The sequence below is a fragment of the Aptenodytes forsteri genome, unplaced genomic scaffold, assembly GCF_000699145.1.
Source record: "Aptenodytes forsteri isolate BGI_AS27 unplaced genomic scaffold, ASM69914v1 Scaffold296, whole genome shotgun sequence".
Taxonomy (NCBI): domain Eukaryota; kingdom Metazoa; phylum Chordata; class Aves; order Sphenisciformes; family Spheniscidae; genus Aptenodytes; species Aptenodytes forsteri.
Window position 1 is genome coordinate 2,701,643 of NW_008796181.1, and position 18,618 is coordinate 2,720,260.

The window sequence follows — 18,618 nt, forward strand, 5'->3', positions numbered from 1 at the left end:
AAGGGGAAAAAATATTGAAAATAGATTAATCTGTTTTGGAAAGCTTGTCTCTTGACTTCATTTCTGGACATAATTAAAAGCCTGGTCTGTTGCTTAGAGTTTTCCCATTTACTTTGACTTTTCTTTGAATATTGGAAGGGGTAAAGCAATCAGGCAAAGTACTGCTGAAGAATCCTGCCCGTTAAAGCTTTGTACAATAGTTTCCCTTTCATGCTGAGCTCAGATTTACGGGCAAGCATGAATGTGTATACTTTTCCCATCAATCTATTATGCTTTCTCCTCGTATTAATCCTTTCAGAGTAGCTGTTGCTTGTTCTGGTATCACCAAACTACAACACAAGGTGAAAAGCAGTTAACCAACTATTCAGTGCTCTGGATTGCTTTATAAGGCAGATGGAATTGATTTTTTTTTCCACTGGCCAACTTCTGTTTCCACTATTCCAGGCTCTTGCAGCTTAAGCCTCTAAATGTCCCATTCTGCAGCCACTTACCACACCAGCAGGTCTTGCTCTATAGAGAAGAACAATAGAAATGAAAAGACTGCTGATTCCATGAATAAATATAAGCCCTTAGCTGCCTTATTATCCCCGGAAAATATGTCCAAAAGACTGTCTTTGGGTAATATTTGCTGATAGTGTTCTCGGGTGTGATGAAATCTGCCCCTTCTTGTTATAAAAGCTCTGGTCTGCTCAACAGAGCATGCAGCGATGGGTGTTGCAACTTCTTTTTTCCAGTGTGAGTTCATGTATGAAGGTGAGACTTTATAAGCTTTCCAAATGCAACACATTGCAGTTGCAGATATTTCACAGGTGGAGCTGGGCAACGACCCAGGGCTTTCCAGAACACATTGTTTACAACAAAGCCTGATCTGAGCACGTTATTGATCTGCTATTGCCTCCTACTGCTGACGTTTAGCCAGCAGGTTTTAAGTCCTTCTTCACCTCTTCTTGTAACTAGGCCATAGGTTGGGATAACAGAAGGTTTGGCTGACAGCTGGAAGCAGGAGTGGGCTCAGCTTTTGTCTCTGCGGGCATTGTTGTACTACAGCATATGAAGGCAATCACACATGCCATTTGTATCTGTGATGTACATGTGCTCTGATTTTTATATGTATACATATGATGGGCATGTTACATATGTGTAATTACGTACATAGATCTCTGAGGTATATGAATGAGACGTGCATGACTTATTTGTGACAAGCACATGGTTCTGCCTGGTACACTTTATCACACTCAAGCTCAAATTTCATGCTTGCATGGTTTCCTAAGGGATGTATGTTTGGGGGGAAAAACACACATCCTTGCATAGCTTTTTTTTAGCTCCTAGGATTTGTAAGAGTTGCGTAGCAATGTTATGGAAATTTCTATTAGTCTCCAGATATCTCAAATTCCCATCGTTGTGCTATTTTCTAAACTAAAGGAAATTAAAGATTTTTTTTATTTTTTTTTTTTTTTTTTTTTTTTTTTTTGAATTGAATAATTCAGAGACGTGCTCATTTATTCAGCTGTAGGCTACTTTGAAATGTTTGTGTCATTATTTCTTCTTCACTGTCTTCAGAATATGGTAAAATGGAAAGGTCACAGATACCATATCAAACAATAATATGGTGAAAACTGTGTTGTTGGAGACAAACTCACCTGTGAGTACTATAGAAAGGATGCATTTGTTGCTTTGGGTTGTGTGGGGGAAGGTATGATTAAGTACATCACAGTAAGTATCTGTGTAATGTTTTGGGGAGGCTGTAATATATTTTATTCATATTCACAAAAAAGAGTGAAGCCCTGCAAACTGTAGCGGGACAATCTCAAAGTCATATTGAGTCACTGTGTGTTAAGCAGAGGTCCTCAGTCCCTTAATGAATGCTGCTCACCACTCCTGGGACCCTATGGCAGCACTTAGACATCCAGAGCAATTACATGTGCCCAAATCACTGCCACTTACTCTTACTGCTTCACCCTTCCTCTGCCTGGCTGTTAGACCTCAAAGGAACAAACATTTCAGATGGCAAGACACAGGGAGTAGTCTTGAACCCTGGAAAGAGACTTTTTATGCTCCCTGCACATTTTGGACATCCCACCTCTGCTGCTGCTGCTCTCGTGCCGCTGACAGTCGCAGTCTTTTAAAGCCTTCTTCTTGCTTCCAGTAGGGACAGGAGGGGGCAAAGTCGAGATACTCTTTGTCATTTCAAGTAGAGATGTGAGGGCTTTCACACCTCCTCTGCTTGCAGCACATCAGGCGCTGTGCAAGCTGCCCTTGCTCCAGCTCTGCCTGAGTGCCCGAGGCGGCATTGCTGAATACCTGCTATGTCTCTGTAATTAATGAACATTATCAATGCTAAGTAAAGGATGTCTTATCCCCTTTTAGAGGTCTTATGCTGTGCTCAGAGCCCTACTGTTCTCCAGAAGATCTCAGTAAGATGTATAGGATATGTATAGAACTTATGCATCCCTTCTGCAGCAATTCTCTTGTGTTACAAGCACATGAAATAAATGAATGGGAACAGGACCTTGCTGCTACACTACTTGAATTACTTATGCTATTTGAGTTTGTATTCAGGCAGTTATGTATTGTATGTGTTTGCACATCATGCAGTAAGATTTCCACTTTCTTTACTGTGTCATCTGGTTTCAAGTGAGTTGGGAATCTGGTTTGGTGCAGTATTCTCAGAATTGAAGAGTACCCCACTGAGGCAGCTAAAACAAAGACACAGTGCTAGCACACTTTCGAAAAGCACCTCTCATCTGCTGCAAATGAAACCTTTCAAAGGTGCTCCAAGTGGCACATCAAAACTGCTGGTCAATTTTTAAAAATTAGAGCAAGGCATTGTTCTGGTTTCTGTTTGCTTCATCACAAGGAAAGCAGACTATTGAAGTTGTACTGGTAGTAAGTCAACTCTGTTTATCCCCTTCTTTCTCTTTTTTAATAAAGACATACCTTTACCTCTGTGTTAGGGGTGCTGGGTAGGCTTTTCCAGTTGGCCCATTTTCCATAAATAGCATTTCCACTAGAGGGCATTCAAAATACCGGTAACAAGTTTTAGCTGTCCTCTGCTTTAGTACACGTACTGTGCAAGACCTGCAACCCAGAAGGGTGAGTGCTGGGGGGGTACTGGGGCACAGAGGGGGAAAGTGAGTGAATTGACATAAATCTGTGCACCATTTGTTTCATCCAACTACGGAAGCAGAGTTATGCCCAAGTGTTGTTTTCTGCCTTTTCCTTATGCCTTCAAAGACCTGAGTAAAGGAATCTGAAGATATTTTGGTTTTGCCTTCTCCATAAATAAAGACGTGAAGCAGACAGGAAGGGCCTTGCATGCCTTTGTGCCTTTTTTAGAGAAGACAAGTGTCTGCAGTGTTTTCATTGTTCAGACTCTTGAAAAGGCTATTTTGGGCTGGTGGGAAAGCCCAAATCTACCATATACCCATATCTACCATAGAGCTAGTAGGAATGCAGCAACGTATGTTTCCTATAACAGATTTCATCCCAAGAATCTAGAAACACTTGAGAAGAAACTAGTATACAAACACTTGCAGCCATCACAGGCCCCCATCAGTAATTGAAGGCAGGGAGCGTAGGCAACTACCACAAGCCATCCAGCTCCGGTGAGCATTTTGGGGAGGCAGTAAACTCCAGTGAAAATACTAGTGCAGGTGGCAGAGCTGACACCTTTGCCCGTCTTGGTGTTGTTCAGGAACATTTGTGAGAAGTTATCATGAGGCTACCATGGTGTTCAATGGGTCACCGCTCATCAGGGTCCAATGGTGGCACCCTTTGCTACAGGTAGTAGCAGTCCCAAGGAGATCCTCTCCACTGTGTAAAGCCGGGCTCAGCCCTGCCCAGCCTACAGGATATGATGCAGCCACCCGTCAGGTTTTACCTTCAGAAACTGAGGAGATTAGGTCCTTATGCCTGCATCACTTGTGAGACCTCATCAGTTGTGGTGTTATAACTTCCAACTAAATATGACATCGTTAAGATGAATGTATGTTATGTGCATCTAGCTGCTTTAACGGTGTCAGTATTTTGCATAACCTCACTATTGAAAGTGTACAGATCGTGTTGTAACTTCAAGTATTTTTTTCTTTTTTTTGGTTAAAGCTGATATAAAAGTAAATGAAAAATAACAACCATTGCAATGAAAAGTGTACTTCATAAAACAAATGCTTAAAAAGCCACTTGCTCCAGCTGTGGCTTTTATGTACGAGGATCTCTCAGGCAATTGTATGTGCTTACATAAGAAGTCTTTCACAACATTTACATTTAAACCAGTCATCATCTTATATGCAGATCATTTATTCATCCTATAAATCACTGTTGCAGCTAAAAATGAAGATGAGACTCTCCCTTTTCCAAGCAGTAGGCTGCTAAATAGCCTAATATGTTTGCAGCTGTTTTGAAGATGGGGATTCTCTGTTCGACAGTAATTTGGGGGGGTTATTTTGTTATCTCTGTTTTCTCATCACTGGTGGTCTCTTTCATGTTTTCTGACCTGGATATTTGAGTTACGAAATCTATATTGTGGATATTCTGTAAAACTTATGTTTAAAGAGAAAAAAAAGTAGGGAGCAAAGAAATAAATCCTTCCACTCCTAAAACAACAGTCAAAAAGAGCCCATACTGAATCAATGAGGAAGCAATTCAGCTGCTACGCAGAAATGACCCGGGGTGGGGAGGGGGGAGAAGTGTCAGTGAAGATTGATCCCTGAGATCACGGGGAACAGAAATACTAAGCCAGACTGTGAGGAGGCAAACTTTGAAAAAGCAAATTGGAGACGATTCACAGCTGGCACTGAAGTTGGGGCCTCAGAGGTCTCTCTCGCACAGATAAACAAGCGAGAAAGAGGCATCTGTTGCATTAGAGTTGCCAAGGTCACACCAGCAGGAACAGGCAGAGGGGAAGAAAAAAGCCAGCGGTACGGTCCGTATTCCTTGCAGCGATAACACAATGCCAAACAACTATGGCACTGCTAATCATGTGCCTTTGAGGCTGGAATGATGTACTAAAATATATATGCTGACTCAAAAAATAACCCCACAGTGGATCAAAAGTAATGTTTTTGAAAAATATAACCCACTTAAACAGGAAAGCCTGACTATCAGTACACACGCTTGATCTTTAGGGTAAGAAAACCGAAGTGGATACATAATCCAGAAGTAAGAAGGGCACAAGCACCTGCTGTGTTCCCCAGAGTCACGCTCCAGTTTAGGCAGGAAAGTGCTATGCAAAACAGCTCCAAGCTGCGCACAAGCGAGCAGACTTCTTCACAGCTTGCATCCCAGTGTTGTCTTATTTGTTTACCATGAACTGTGGGGTCCTGGAACTTGGAGCAGCAGCGAGAAACGGGAAGTGGCAGAATATAGTGCTTCAAATAAAACTATTATAATCATTTTAAACCACCTTCTCATGCTCAAGTTAAAAAGAAAAAAAAGCCACTTAGTGAGGCTTCACTAAGTGATGCACAAATAGTAGCAACACCATGGGACTGTTATACAGATCCACAAGTCGTTCTTGCAATGCCCATTGTCTGTGTCCTCCGCTGCACTTATCTGCTGTCTCAGATAGCAGGAGTTCCCCAGCTTGTAGGAACATTTTGAAGTGTATCCCCTGTAGGAACAGATACTCGTGCAAATAACTAATTAATGGCATTGACTAAATAAACTGGATTTGATCTGTTAAATGAAAATACCACACCAAATTGCTTTCTCAATGATCTTGGTCATGGGTAATGGAAATGTGATACATTTTTATCTGTAACTATATTCATAATCTATTATTGCCTCTAGCATGTTCAGAGAACCTTTGAAATATGGAAAATCATCCGAGTGGATCCCCAGGCCACAGAGTTCCTCAGTGGAGCCTCTGAAAATTCGTCTGGACATAGAGACTCCCACGTGGCTAACCCTTGGCAGAACCAACATATTGGAGACAACCAGAGAGGGGTGACAGTAGCAAGGCTAGTGCAAGATAAAGCTAATTAATACATATCTTTAAAGGCCAAAGCTTTTTCCCCCTTTATAAAAAAATAATTTTTTGGGATTCCCTTTAACAAGCTAAGTCTTGCCAAAAGATAGGGATTCATTTGGAACAAGATTAAGTGGTTTTGTGGTCTTCTAATAGGAACAAGGTTGAGAAGCAGCTCTGGGGATGGTGTGTAAGCAATAGAGATGCTCTGCAGCCTTTGTAGAAGTAGAGCTGATGTCAGCTGATCTACCATCTAAGTGTTTCCAATTCCCAATTCCAACTGGGGACATTGCTGTGCAATAATGTGATATTAGTGTTGTCACATTCTTGGAGAGGGGCAGGGCACAAATTGTGCTTTCAGAACAAAACAAAATTAAATTCTCCCTCTCCAAAGCCTATTCAGATGAGCACAGAACAGAGACCTCCAGAATGAACAGCCAGGATGTCTGGCTGCTTTTGCAACATCTAAAAGCATAAACTCCCGTAAAGACAGTTTTTAACCTTGCAACCCTCATGGTTTTACAGCTCTCTGTCTGCTCTGGCATCCCCTATATGAGGAGCGCTTGACCTCCGAAGGATCTGCAGTGGAGGAGCACAGATCCCTCCGACTCACTGCATCTGGGCTATAGAGGTCCAGAATGAAGAGGGGTTGTGTCATTGCTTTTTGTGTGGGTGAGATGTTGGCACTGGGACTGGGGAGAGTGAATTCGTCACCAGTGTGCCTTGGCACATCTGCAGGACCATGATGATGCCATGAACAGCCTGCTTTGTACAGACCCTTCCCTCTTGTTCCTCACTCTTTGAAATTCTCTAGGAAAGCTGGAATGGTGGAGAAATAGGGCAGCTGCAGATGTATTAAATCAGCCTTGGAAATTAAATGAATTTCTTTCTCCAGGAGTATGCTACTGGTCTTGGAAGAGCATGGGTTAGGTAGACCTTCTTCTCAGACAGTTGCTGCAGGAGCTGCCAAGAGCTGTCATCCTTGTGTCCTCACCCTGCTGTCTCCCCCCATGGAAAGAAGCACCGATGCATACTGAGCACTGCTCCCCTTGCATCCTTTGGGCTTGTTTTGATCCAAGCTACATCAATCACCTTTCAAATGACTGAATGCTAAAATCCATGGCTACAACATTTTTACAAGCTCATCTCACCTTTTTTACAGTGGATGTCTGTCCTGGCAGACTCTCTTCCTGAGTTATCTTACTAACGTCTACTACCTCCATAACACTGTATCCTAAAAACTGTACCCTTAGGACTTTTCCTTTGTAACCCCCCTGTGAGTAGGTTTTCCTGTTGTCACAGATTGCCGGTGTACGTGCTTTCCTGGGCCACATGTCCTCCCCAAACTGAAAGCAAGCCAGCCAAACCAATGGGAACTGGTAGCAAGCGTGAAGCTCAGAGGGACTGGCTGTACAAAAGCAGATCATGTGGTGTGTTCTTCTGGAGGTACCACATTACCACACCCCAGGTACTAATGGTTTAGACTCACTAAAAATTTCAGGTACACAGCTCTCCATGGTATTTGGTCTTTATCTGGCAGGGGGAGAACATTAGCAGACTGTGCAAAGGTATAGTTAATCAAGTAGAATTCTTTTCTACCCACTCTGCCCACTGGTTTCAACTTCCTTGGTGTGGTAATGAGGGGGAATAAATAGCCCAGTGTGGTACAGCCAGAACCCCAGGTTTCAAAGGAGCAGAAGGGTTCTGCATCCAATAACTATACCCGCTGCTGCTGCAGGCTTATTACTGCCCTTGCTTAGTCTATACTCCCTTGAACAGATGCGTGCAGCTGGAGGGTTGCTGTTGAATCTGGCCTCTGTAACACGCAGGGGATGGGAATGCTCTGCACTGACTCCTGAGAGCCCATTGCTGCTTCCCCCCCATGAAGGGGCTTCTCTGCATCCATGGGCAGCAGAGACCTCTACCTACATGGAGGGGCAGGATCAAGGATGCTCTTAGTAAACTGATCTGCTTGAGAATCTTTGGGAGCAATAAAAACCTAGTATGCGTTGCTGTAATGCATGGTCATAAACAATGGTTATTGTGCTTTAGCTCCTAAGACTTCATAGGTCTTCATGGTGATGACTTTTTAAGGGTTTAGTCCACCTTGTCTTCCAGAGCCATTGCAGCATTATTTTCCATTTGCAACATGCAAGGTTTGCAACAATCTTTGAGCATGAGGGAGCTTTGTGGTGGTGACGGAGATGGTCTCCAGGAACTCCTGGGAGTATTTTGAGAATGATCCCAGACGACAGTCCTGTTCCTGTCAGTCTCAGTGGAATGAAGCACTTCCCTTCTAACAGGAAAGGCTCTAGGACATGTGTGACTAATTTGTTACAAGGTAATTAAAAATTATCTGTCTTACTGCAGCGCTGAGTGGTTTTGTTGAAATGAGCACTCTGGGTGAAGATGAGTTGAGAAGCTGGGAACAGGTCCTTTCACCTGTCACTGGTTCTTCTCCTGATGGGAGGGAAATGACTCTGTCCTGCCATGGTGCTGGAGGAGCTAATTGATGTCAAGTGTGGGGATGCCATTCATGTGATTGTAGTTGGCATTTTGAACATGCGTCTTGGTTAACAGGGAGAGCTGTCTGTCTGTGCTCATAGCAGTGTTCCTGAGCTCTCCCAGTGGTGGCATGGTGTGGACTACATGGATTAATGGAGGACACTCATCATGGGAGTGCAGCTTGTGTGGCAGGGAGTGAGCCTGGAGATAGACCCTGCGCGTAGCCCAACCAGCCAGTGGAGACAAACCTGTTGCAAATGATGGGTGGTAGGGGGTGAACAGCCTGATGCCTCTTCAAACCTGGCGGGGAGGAAAAATGTGCTGCCTGTATCCCTGTGATCAGCTGGGATGCTGTGGGGTGGGATGGATGGCAAGGTCATATTCCCAGGGTCCTTATCTGCCAGTGCCTCCTGCAATGCCCTAAGTGGGACTGTCTGTATAAATCCTTCTGCCTGGGCAGCTGCTGAGGTTGGCAGATACTGATTCTTGTCCTGTGATAGGGATGTATTAATCTTTCATAAGTGATGACTCAGCCAAGCAATAAAGTTGGTACCCTAACATAGCACAGAGGTCAGGATGGATGGCCTCAGTCCTGCTAATATGTGAGCAGATTATCCTGTGCCTGTTAATAATGAGTATTTCTGAATGGCAATGGCCACTGCTTCCCCCTCTAGCGTCTCCCCAGGAGGTGTTTGGCAACCTCTTGAACCCCTTTGATCAAGGAAGGATGGTGGCAGAGAGCTGGAGGACGTGACTGTGCCCTGCTTCCACATCCTCCTGGCAGTGAGCAGCAGCTCATGGCCATCTGAGGGGATGAACCCCCCCCGCACAGGTCAGGGGTGACAGAGAGGTACCACCGGGCATTTCAATAACATCAGGGTAACCGTGCCAAAACACTGGGAGGTGCAGTGAGAACAGTCAGCATCATAATGCACCTATGTAATGAGGCTAAACCATATGCATTTGCATAGCTAACTGCTGGACTGATTAGCATGAATAACTTCTTATGTATCCAACAACAAACTTTTGGGAAAAATCTACACTGTAAGGAAGAGTGGCCATTTCCAGAGCTACTGACAACTGTGTGTCTTAAATTGTTCACCATGAAAGAATTGAATATGCATGGGGAGGGCATACAAGGGTAAACAGACAGGTACAAATATACTTATTTTCAATAAAAGTGCAGTTAGGTTCAGGGATTGCCAGTGTAGGTACTGAGGGGTCAGGGACACAGTGAATGGTCTATATAGCAAGAGGGATCCGTTTTGCAGAAATTTCCAGGATATATTGTAAGGAAGTAATAAAACCCAAAATACAGTTTTGTTTAGTTTGAATTCCTTTTCAGCAAAAGTGTGGTGTAAATCAAGCCTTCATCACTACCCACAACAGGTAGAAAAACAGACCAAGCCAATTGGAAAATTCAGACTGATCCACTTATACAAGACCTTGAAAGCAATTCTGTTCTGATGGCTAGGGAAAAAAGTATGAGCAAGAATAACCTCACTATAAACATCTACAAAATATTGTGACTAAAACTATTGGGACTAAGGAGATGAAATTGCAGTGTAAGCTGGGACTGTGTCATAGTATAACCCAGCAAGAGGTTGACACAGGCTGTTAGATTTAAATGTAAATTATTGCTTCTTGTTAGAGAGGTGCTATTCACTTTTTTAATGAGCTGTTGCCTGGATCCTGGCGCCTGGGACCAGGCAAGGTTGTCCAGTTTCCTACCAGCACAATTCTGTGTTGCAGATCTTTTATGTCATCGTTTCTGTGAACTGATGTGATATGTTATGGTGAAAATGCAGAACTACTTAGAAGGTCTGAGTGGTGGCTAGTAGATCATCTCTAGGAAAACTTGGCCTGCCGTTGATCTGTCCCTGAACCAAGGATCAAATTTATCCTGGGTGTAGGAAGAGATTGCCTCCAGCAGAGTTGTGTTCCTGGTGGATGTGACTTTGTATAATAAATCTGTCCTGTATAGTTGAGGATGAAATGGGGCATAATCACTTCCTTGTCAGATCAATACTCTGATGTTCCCTTCTTTCCTTAGCTGGTTATCTGCAGACTCAGCAGAGATCCCACTATCACGTGAGTGAGAAAACATTTAGCTTTTCTACAGCACTACAGCACAGAGGCGAGTTCTGGGCTCGATCCAGCCCAGTACGTTGGGTGCACTGGGAAGGAGGTGAGGAGGCAAAAAGCAGCAACATGGCAGTTTCATGTCACCTGACATTGAGGTGAGCTAGGGCTTGCGTCAGTCCTGAGCAAATATTGAACCACCTTCATGCTGCTCTAAGTTTTGTCCAACTCTTTAAGGTCCCCTGAGGGTTACTGGAGAGCGGTACTTGCTTTATGCCTCATGCTCAGGCACACCCCATGTCACCCCGTGCTGACAGCAAGGTGGCTGAGTGGGCTAGGAAGGCTTGTTTGACAGCTCCACCGTGTTGGAGAGATCTCTGTTATGGCAGGGAGTCTGCAGGGAGCGAGCTATGGCAGCGCGGAGTGGAGCAGGCACTGCATGCTGGTGTGTCACCCTGCAATGTGACCTACATGGCAGCTGCAAGTGCGCAGGAGGCAGCCACGATATCAGAAATGCAAAGTGGCCCCCGTCACATCAGGGACATGGAGAGGGCCGGGGGAAGCTGGGGGCATGTTTTACCCTGGTGAACGTGCCACCCTTTGGCAGTGAGGCAAGCAGCTCCCTGGGAGCGTTGGTGCTCTCTGCATCCCATCGGTGGGAACCTGCTTTCCTGGGAATGGACACTGCATCCTCCAAAACTGCCCTGGCAGCGGGGCAGAGTCTAACCTTGGCACAGCTTTCCTTCATAGCCAGAGCCTGCCAGGGCATTGAAACATCTGCAAGTGGGGAGAAGACAAGAGTGAGTCTGCCAGAAACTCCGCATCCACGGGACTCCCGTTGCCAGCATCGCAGGGAATGCGGAATTTAATTCCTGAGCGCCAGGTGCCTGCAGCCCCTTTCCCCCGGCTGCGGGAGGGGAGATGACTGCCGAGCCCCGGCTCTGCACATCGCCAGTGAGCGGCACATTGTGCTACGAGGCGGCCGGTGCATGCGCAACGCACGGACTGCCGCCGTGGAGGTGGGGAGCGAGGACCACATCGCTGCCTCCCGGCTCCGAGCTGCCAGTTGCTGGTTGCCAAGCAGTTATCATTGTTTCTGTGACGATTGCAGAGGCTGTTGCTAATTGAAGAAGCCCCCACAGCATCCTTCTCTCTGCTCCTGCTTCTGCTTTTAATTTAGAGGCTCAAGGGGGAAGACAGCTAGACTAGTGCTTTTTTACATTGCATTTTTATTTATTTCTTTTTGTGGGGGTGGGAAATTTCTCAGCTGGTGATTAAGTGATGGACTAGTTACTCATCCCTTTAGTCTTTGTGTGCGTGTGTGTGTGCGTGCATGTCTGAACACACACACAGACAAGCTTACACACACACGCACACACACTGTAAAATCCTGTTTGCCACTGCAGTGGGCACAAATAGGTGAGCATGACTACAGCCAAGGAGCAAAATGCATCAGGGAAACAAGCCCAACAACAAGAACAGGTAATGCTTATTTTCCTCAATTTCAAACAAATACAGATTTGCATTGTATAGCTCTGTGTTTCTTGTATGATTATTATTATTATTTTTAATCTTCTTGGTTTGCATTCCTAAAATTGTCAACTGAGTCACCAGTCAGTGGCAGGAGGAAAGTACTGTGTAGCTGGGTTCAAGGTCTGCTTTCTCAGTGTGTGTGGAGGCTGGGGGGGGGGGGGAGGGGTTTTGTGGGGGTGGGAAATTTCTCAGCTGGTGATTAAGTGATGGACTAGTTACTCATCCCTTTAGTCTTTGTGTGCGTGTGTGTGTGCGTGCATGTCTGAACACACACACAGACAAGCTTACACACACACGCACACACACTGTAAAATCCTGTTTGCCACTGCAGTGGGCACAAATAGGTGAGCATGACTACAGCCAAGGAGCAAAATGCATCAGGGAAACAAGCCCAACAACAAGAACAGGTAATGCTTATTTTCCTCAATTTCAAACAAATACAGATTTGCATTGTATAGCTCTGTGTTTCTTGTATGATTATTATTATTATTTTTAATCTTCTTGGTTTGCATTCCTAAAATTGTCAACTGAGTCACCACAGTCAGTGGGGAGGAAAGTACTGTGTAGCTGGGTTCAAGGTCTGCTTTCTCAGTGTGTGTGGAGGCTGGGGGGGGGGGGAAGCTGAAATTGTGCTATTTTTAACAGCCTGTGCCTCTTGCTGAAGGCTGCAGAGGTTTGTTCTGTAACTTGTTCCTTTCGTGCGTGGTGGGGGGGACAGGATGTTGGGATGGAGGCCCCTTCTCACTGGAGGAAGGGGGTGAGGCTTTTTGACAGCCCCTCTGCAGATGGATATAAAATTGCAAAAGTGGGTTTCAGTTTCTTACTTTGTCATGCACTTTCAGTGGTTTTTTTTTGACTGACATTTTCTTGGAGGGGCACTTCAGAGTACGTGAGCTCAGGCTGTGCGTCTGCAAGCAGTGATGGGGGGGGAGGCAAAAAGCAGCTGTAAGTAGGTATAACTCACATTGACTTTGGGGAAAATTGCAGTGCTCACACCATAGCTGAACTTGATTCATTTTCTTTCTCTTGGTAGGTGCATATGTGTTTCTATAGAGGCAGAAAGTTAAAGACTTAATTTTCTCTGCCATGCCTGTTTTTTAGAGGGTATTCCTATCTGACTGCACTTACCAGGACAAAATGAAGTAGAAACTTTCCCTGTCAAAAAAGCAGCGGGTGGCAGAAAAAGGGGACATACCCTCAGCTGTAAAGGATAGGCATAGTTAAGAAGTGGTGGCAGAAGGGAAAGTCTGGTTGCGATCTCTGAGCCCCAGCTGAGGATGGAAAAGGTTCGTGGGCTCCTGGCGCACTGGCAGATCAGCAGCTCCATCCTCCTCGGCACCAGCTTCCCCTCCCCACGCTCAGCCCCGTGCCTGGGGGGACCGCGGAGGAGCCCGTACGCTCCAGTTCTTCGATTTTCATCGTCTCCTTAAGACATTGGAAGTTCACTGCTTTAGTCTTCGGTTAGGACAGCACGGGAGGATAATTTAAACAGATCTCTCAGGGCACAAATTAATTCTTAAAATAGTTCTTCCTGGCTTGATAGGCTGAGCGCCTCGCACGTTGTTTTTCTTTTTTTTTCCTTGGTGCTTTATTTTAGGAAATTCGGGAAGGGAAAAGCATGGGAAGGCACCACAAGTAGCATCATATAATCTGCATTTTCAGGGTGACATTTTACTAATGGCCAAAACAGGCTCAATGTTTTAGTTAAAACAAGAAGAAAACAACTTTGATACTGAGGATAAAGAAACTGTGCCTTCATCTAACCTTACATCTGTCGGGCTTCTCTGCTTCTCTGTCCATTGCTTTTGGAATATGTATTTTTGTCACTGTTTGCTGCAGATTAAAATTAGTCTAGCTGTGTTCCTGGGGTTTATGTATAAGTGTCTTTTCTGAACAGAGAGAGCTGTGGGGCTGTCCCCTCCTCCTTCTTAGAGCTGTGTACAAGTGTTGGGGTTTTATAAGTCAAGAAGTATAAGTTGGTTGCCTTTTATAAAGGAGCAGTGGTTTTGTTTCAAGTAGTGTTGCCTGCCTAATGCCATTTTGCTACTGGCATGCCATGTCTTTGCTATTTCTCTCTTCCCTTATGAAGTATAAAATGCCCAGAATAGATCTTTAGTATTATGCAGCGTCTTGGTTGAATATATTCTATAACTGATTGAGTTGCAATTATACCTATATGGTACACTTAAATATTCTGAAGGTACATGCTCTCTCAGCTCTGCCCTAGTGTAAGCATGAAATAGAAATATCAGGCATATATAAATATCAATGATCTTGATGAATATTAATGTTTGAGTCTGTAAGCAACTTTGCTCACTCCCATAATTTTTTTGTTGTTGTTTTCACAATACATTATTAGTAAAATGGCTTAGCAGTGGGGGGTCGAATCCAATCTGTGACTATTGATTTGAGTGCACTTTTATCTTTTAACACCAAATGCAGTTCTAAACCCTTACTTTATTTAAAACAGTTCATAACTGAAGAAAGGCTCTGTCCAACTTCTATTTCCAGCTGAAATTCTATTCCAGGCTAGTGCATATCAAGAATTGCTTAGGTTTTTTCCTTGCTTAAAACTGATCAAGAAACCGAAAATTGTAACTGGGAGAAAATTGAAGGCAAAGTGCTAGTCTGTCTGCAGAGGACTGAGTCTTTTTCAGAAGCAGCTGCTGCTGTTGTAAGAGATTGTGACCGTCCCTTTTCTGTATTCCTTGCTGTGACATCCCCTGGATGCAGAAGCAGGCAAGTGACACAGTTGGCTTAAGTCTATGCTGTGTCCTATCATGCTAACCCAAACAGAAACTGGGCACGAAAAGACACTGCAGGAACAGAGTAGGGAAAGTTTGAAAAGATCTGCAGAAGCTTTGCAGGCGTAAGTTTAAAAATCTAATTCAGACCCATGTGTCTATATGCAAATGAAGGGATGCTCTGTCTTGAGATTTAAAAAAAATATAGTAATTAGGAAATGATTGGGATGTGGAGATAAGCAATGTGCTGCCTTACCTGCTTGAAGCCAGGCAATAAGCATCCCTTTCTTCCCTTTGTTAATTAAAAATATTTCTATACAGTTTCTTTCTGATAAACAATGTTGCTCACCTCCATGTCGGTTAAACTATTCAGAATTTTAATCATTTATCTCCTTGCTTATCTGTTTCATGAGTCTGAACTTTAAGTCTTTTGGGCATCGTGTACAGAAAACATTCTGTAAGTGATATGTAATTCTGTCTCTTACTGTCAAGTTGTGATTGCTTGATCAAGATGTAAGTTGAATGCGGTTGCCTCTGTACGCTTAGGTGCTTTTGACACAGCTATGGTTTCTTGTTCAAATGGTTGGAGTTGGATACCGTGCAGTGTACAATGATTACAATTGTCTTTCTGCTAGACCCAATGCTCAGAAGTCCGTAGAAAAGCCTGCAGACGCTAATAGACTTGGGATCTGGCTCAAGAGGACTAGTGAATCTTGTTCTCTGTCTTGACGATTGTTAGCGGGATGTGTGAATATACCATTAAAACCACTTTTCTGTTAAAAAGGAGAAGAAAATAACAACAACAGATCAAGTACTGGGTCAATGTTTGGCAATTTACACTGGCTGAAGATCCTTGTGTTTTAACATGAGCCTGGAAATTTGTTATCTTAGTTTAGCCCAATTCTTGCTACTTTTAAAGGCCTTTGGGAATGCAAATAGCTCTACAGTCATACATAAAATTAAGGAGGTTGGTTTTTTATAAAAATGTGGTAATAGGCATAATGCTAAAATGAGACTTTTAAGTATTTTAAAAAATGAGTCAGCATATCAAGGATAACAGGATCACAGATTCTCAAAGAACACCTTTTATAAAACATATTTAAAGGGTTGATTGGTTAATTGGGTACTTGAACACTCAGAATAAATGATTGTTCCCATTTCTTTTGCTGTGTAGAGAAGAACTGTCATGGACTTACAGGGAGCGAGATCCTGCTCCGAAATGTGCACGTGTCCTAGACAAGGTTGTTAATGATTGTTTGCATGCAGCTCCATGTAAAAGACCAAAAATTAAGTAAGGAGGCAAAATAGCTTGAGGGCTGCCTTTTATTGAAGTGGGCTTCGTGGAGGAGTGGAGTCGGATCAATAGAACAGTTCTGCCTATTAGCTGTCATTAAGGTAATCAATTTTGAATTTTACGGAACAGATGGAATTCCAAATAACAGGTGTTTTCAAGTGGAGAGAGGACACATTTAAATTGGAAAATCTAGGCCAGACTCAGGAATAAAATGATGGCAATATTAACATTTCATGCTCCTAACATTCCCCTGCCACTCTGTACTTCACAGAAATAGCCTGTAGTATGTTGGAGAGTGAGTACAGTTGGAGTATCTAATACACTATGCTGAAATGTGCCTCTATTTGAGTAAATTTATCCAAATAAGAAAAAAAAAGGTGCACTTTAGGTACATTATGCAGGCTTTTTCCCTACATAGTTATAATTCAGGTAATTCTGGGATTTCTATAGCAAGGGATGTCAATCCCTCTGTGCCCTGCTGTCTTCCTTCAAGGTCATAAATATCCTCAACCATTGTGAGCTGAGTCCTGTGCTGTTACTTCATTCCCAGTGTAGATTAAACTAAAAAATTTGGGTGTGCTCGCATTGAGAAGTAGTGTGGATCCACCTGATGAGGGTGAGAGAGATGGTATTGAGGTCTCAAATACACATTTTGGACAGGGGGTTATTTCAAGCTAGTTCCAGACTGGTGTGAATGTCCATTAGTGGTTGAACAGCATCTTCTCATTTAGCTTCATCCAAAAGGAAACCAGTTTGTGTGCTCTGAGGCCACTGTAAAATGTTAGTTAGAGCATGGTAGATGGGTACAACTGAGACATTTGGTCAGTAGTGCAGTTCTGAATTGAACAAAAATACCAGATGTACCCCGCATGTCTTTAGCAGGGATGGTGGGATGTAGTTAAATAAATGTAACTTCATGTGAGCTATGTTCCTGGATCTGAAGATATTCTTACGTGTTCATTTTTTTTCCTGTGAGGTGTGACTTAAAATCATTCTAGATCTGCTGTGCTCACCTGAGTGCTGTCCAGGATATCATCATCCCTGGGTGCTGAATGTCTTGGTTAGTTCAACATGCTTTATCTGAAAGACTGCAGCAGTCCTGATTCTCTGTGACACAACAGCCTCCTTACATCACGTGAGCAATACAAATTGGCTCCAAAGAGTGCAGGATCCCTTCACACTGTAAACAGGCTGTAGCGTACAGCAGGTTCAGGCACATGTTATAAGTTGTGAATTTTATCTGTTGAAATAGGGAAGAGACTTTGCCCTTTTATTTGTCAATACCATCCCTGGTGTATGGTAGACCACAAAGAGCCACTACTGAATTGTCTGTTTTCTTAGCAAGGTTTGAGATTACACATTGTAACTTTATGTTTGGAAGCAGACTGAGCTTTGAATGTGCTACAAGAAAGCCCTGATTTATGGTGCCATTAGCTGGCACAGTCAGACTCCCCACTGCAGCACCCCAGTGGCATAAAATCCACGCAGAGGAATTGAGGAGCACCGTGACATACCTCTGCGGTACCCAGATTCAACAGTGGGCTGAAAGGAGCTTGGCCTGGAGCTGTTGAACAGGTGGGAGTGAGTCTCCCAGGAGATGAGCTAATTTAGCGTATTCTCTCAGTGACTTGTGATAGCAGAGCTCCTACATTCTTGGCTGGAGTTGAAAACTGTCATATCCCAAAGGTGAGTCCCTGCTTGTGAGAATCCCTCATTCTCGCTGACTTGCTGCAGTATTCTGGCTCTGATTATTACAGCTGTGCAGAAGTCAGGGAGCAATGTCCACTTTTGGAAGGTGTCTGCCAAAGAGAAGGGAAAGAGGAGAAACCCGACTCTGACTTGCATAGAAAACAAAGGGGTTTTTTTAGTTTTAATGGAACTGTTTAGTGTTAGTTGTTTAAGTGCGTAACTTTTTAAAAATAAAATTGTTGATATGAGACAACACTTTTTTTCTAGATAACAACTCTGTAAATTACATATCTTATTGTAGACCCAACACAGGCTTTCTCCAGGAAGTAATAGAGAATATTTGTGTTTCATTCTGTTAATGGTATCTGATCTATTTCTCAAGAGATTAAATTTCCGTAATAGTGCTCCTGAGAACACTGTATTCAAGAACATGAAATTGCATCAAACTGGCAGTCTTTTCAAGCTGTTAATTTGCCGTGAGGAATGCAGGCAGCTAAGCAATGGGGAGGGGGAGACAGAGATGGAAAGGAGCACGTTTGGCGTAAAACTGGAGTCTCAAAAGGAGAAGGCTGCAGAAAAACTTTTTTGGTGTTCAGTACTGAAATGGAAGTGCTTCTAGAAGGCCTTAGAAGTGTCAAGACCACATTACAGAATCATAGAATAGTTTGGGTTGGAAGGGACCTCTAAAGGTCATCTAGTCCAACCCCCCTGCTGTGGGCAGGGACATCTTCAACTAGATCAGGTTGCTCCGTCCGACCTGACCTGGAATGTTTCCAGGGATGGGGCATCCCCCACCTCTCACCTCT

The 18,618-nt window shown here is 43.7% G+C and overlaps 1 protein-coding gene across 2 annotated transcripts in view; it reads left to right on the forward strand.

Moving 5' to 3' along the window:
• DPP6 (dipeptidyl peptidase like 6) overlaps positions 1 to 18,618 on the forward strand; it is a 433,849-nt gene that overhangs the window by 146,747 nt on the left and 268,484 nt on the right. The window contains exon 1 of one of the 2 annotated variants that reach the window (XM_009287807.1): positions 12,436 to 12,492. The exons of the other annotated variant lie outside the window; for it this stretch is intronic. Within the exon in view, the coding sequence (XP_009286082.1) occupies positions 12,436 to 12,492 (57 nt within the window). Of the gene's footprint in view, positions 1 to 12,435; positions 12,493 to 18,618 lie in introns of those variants that run through there. 2 annotated transcript variants of the gene reach the window in all.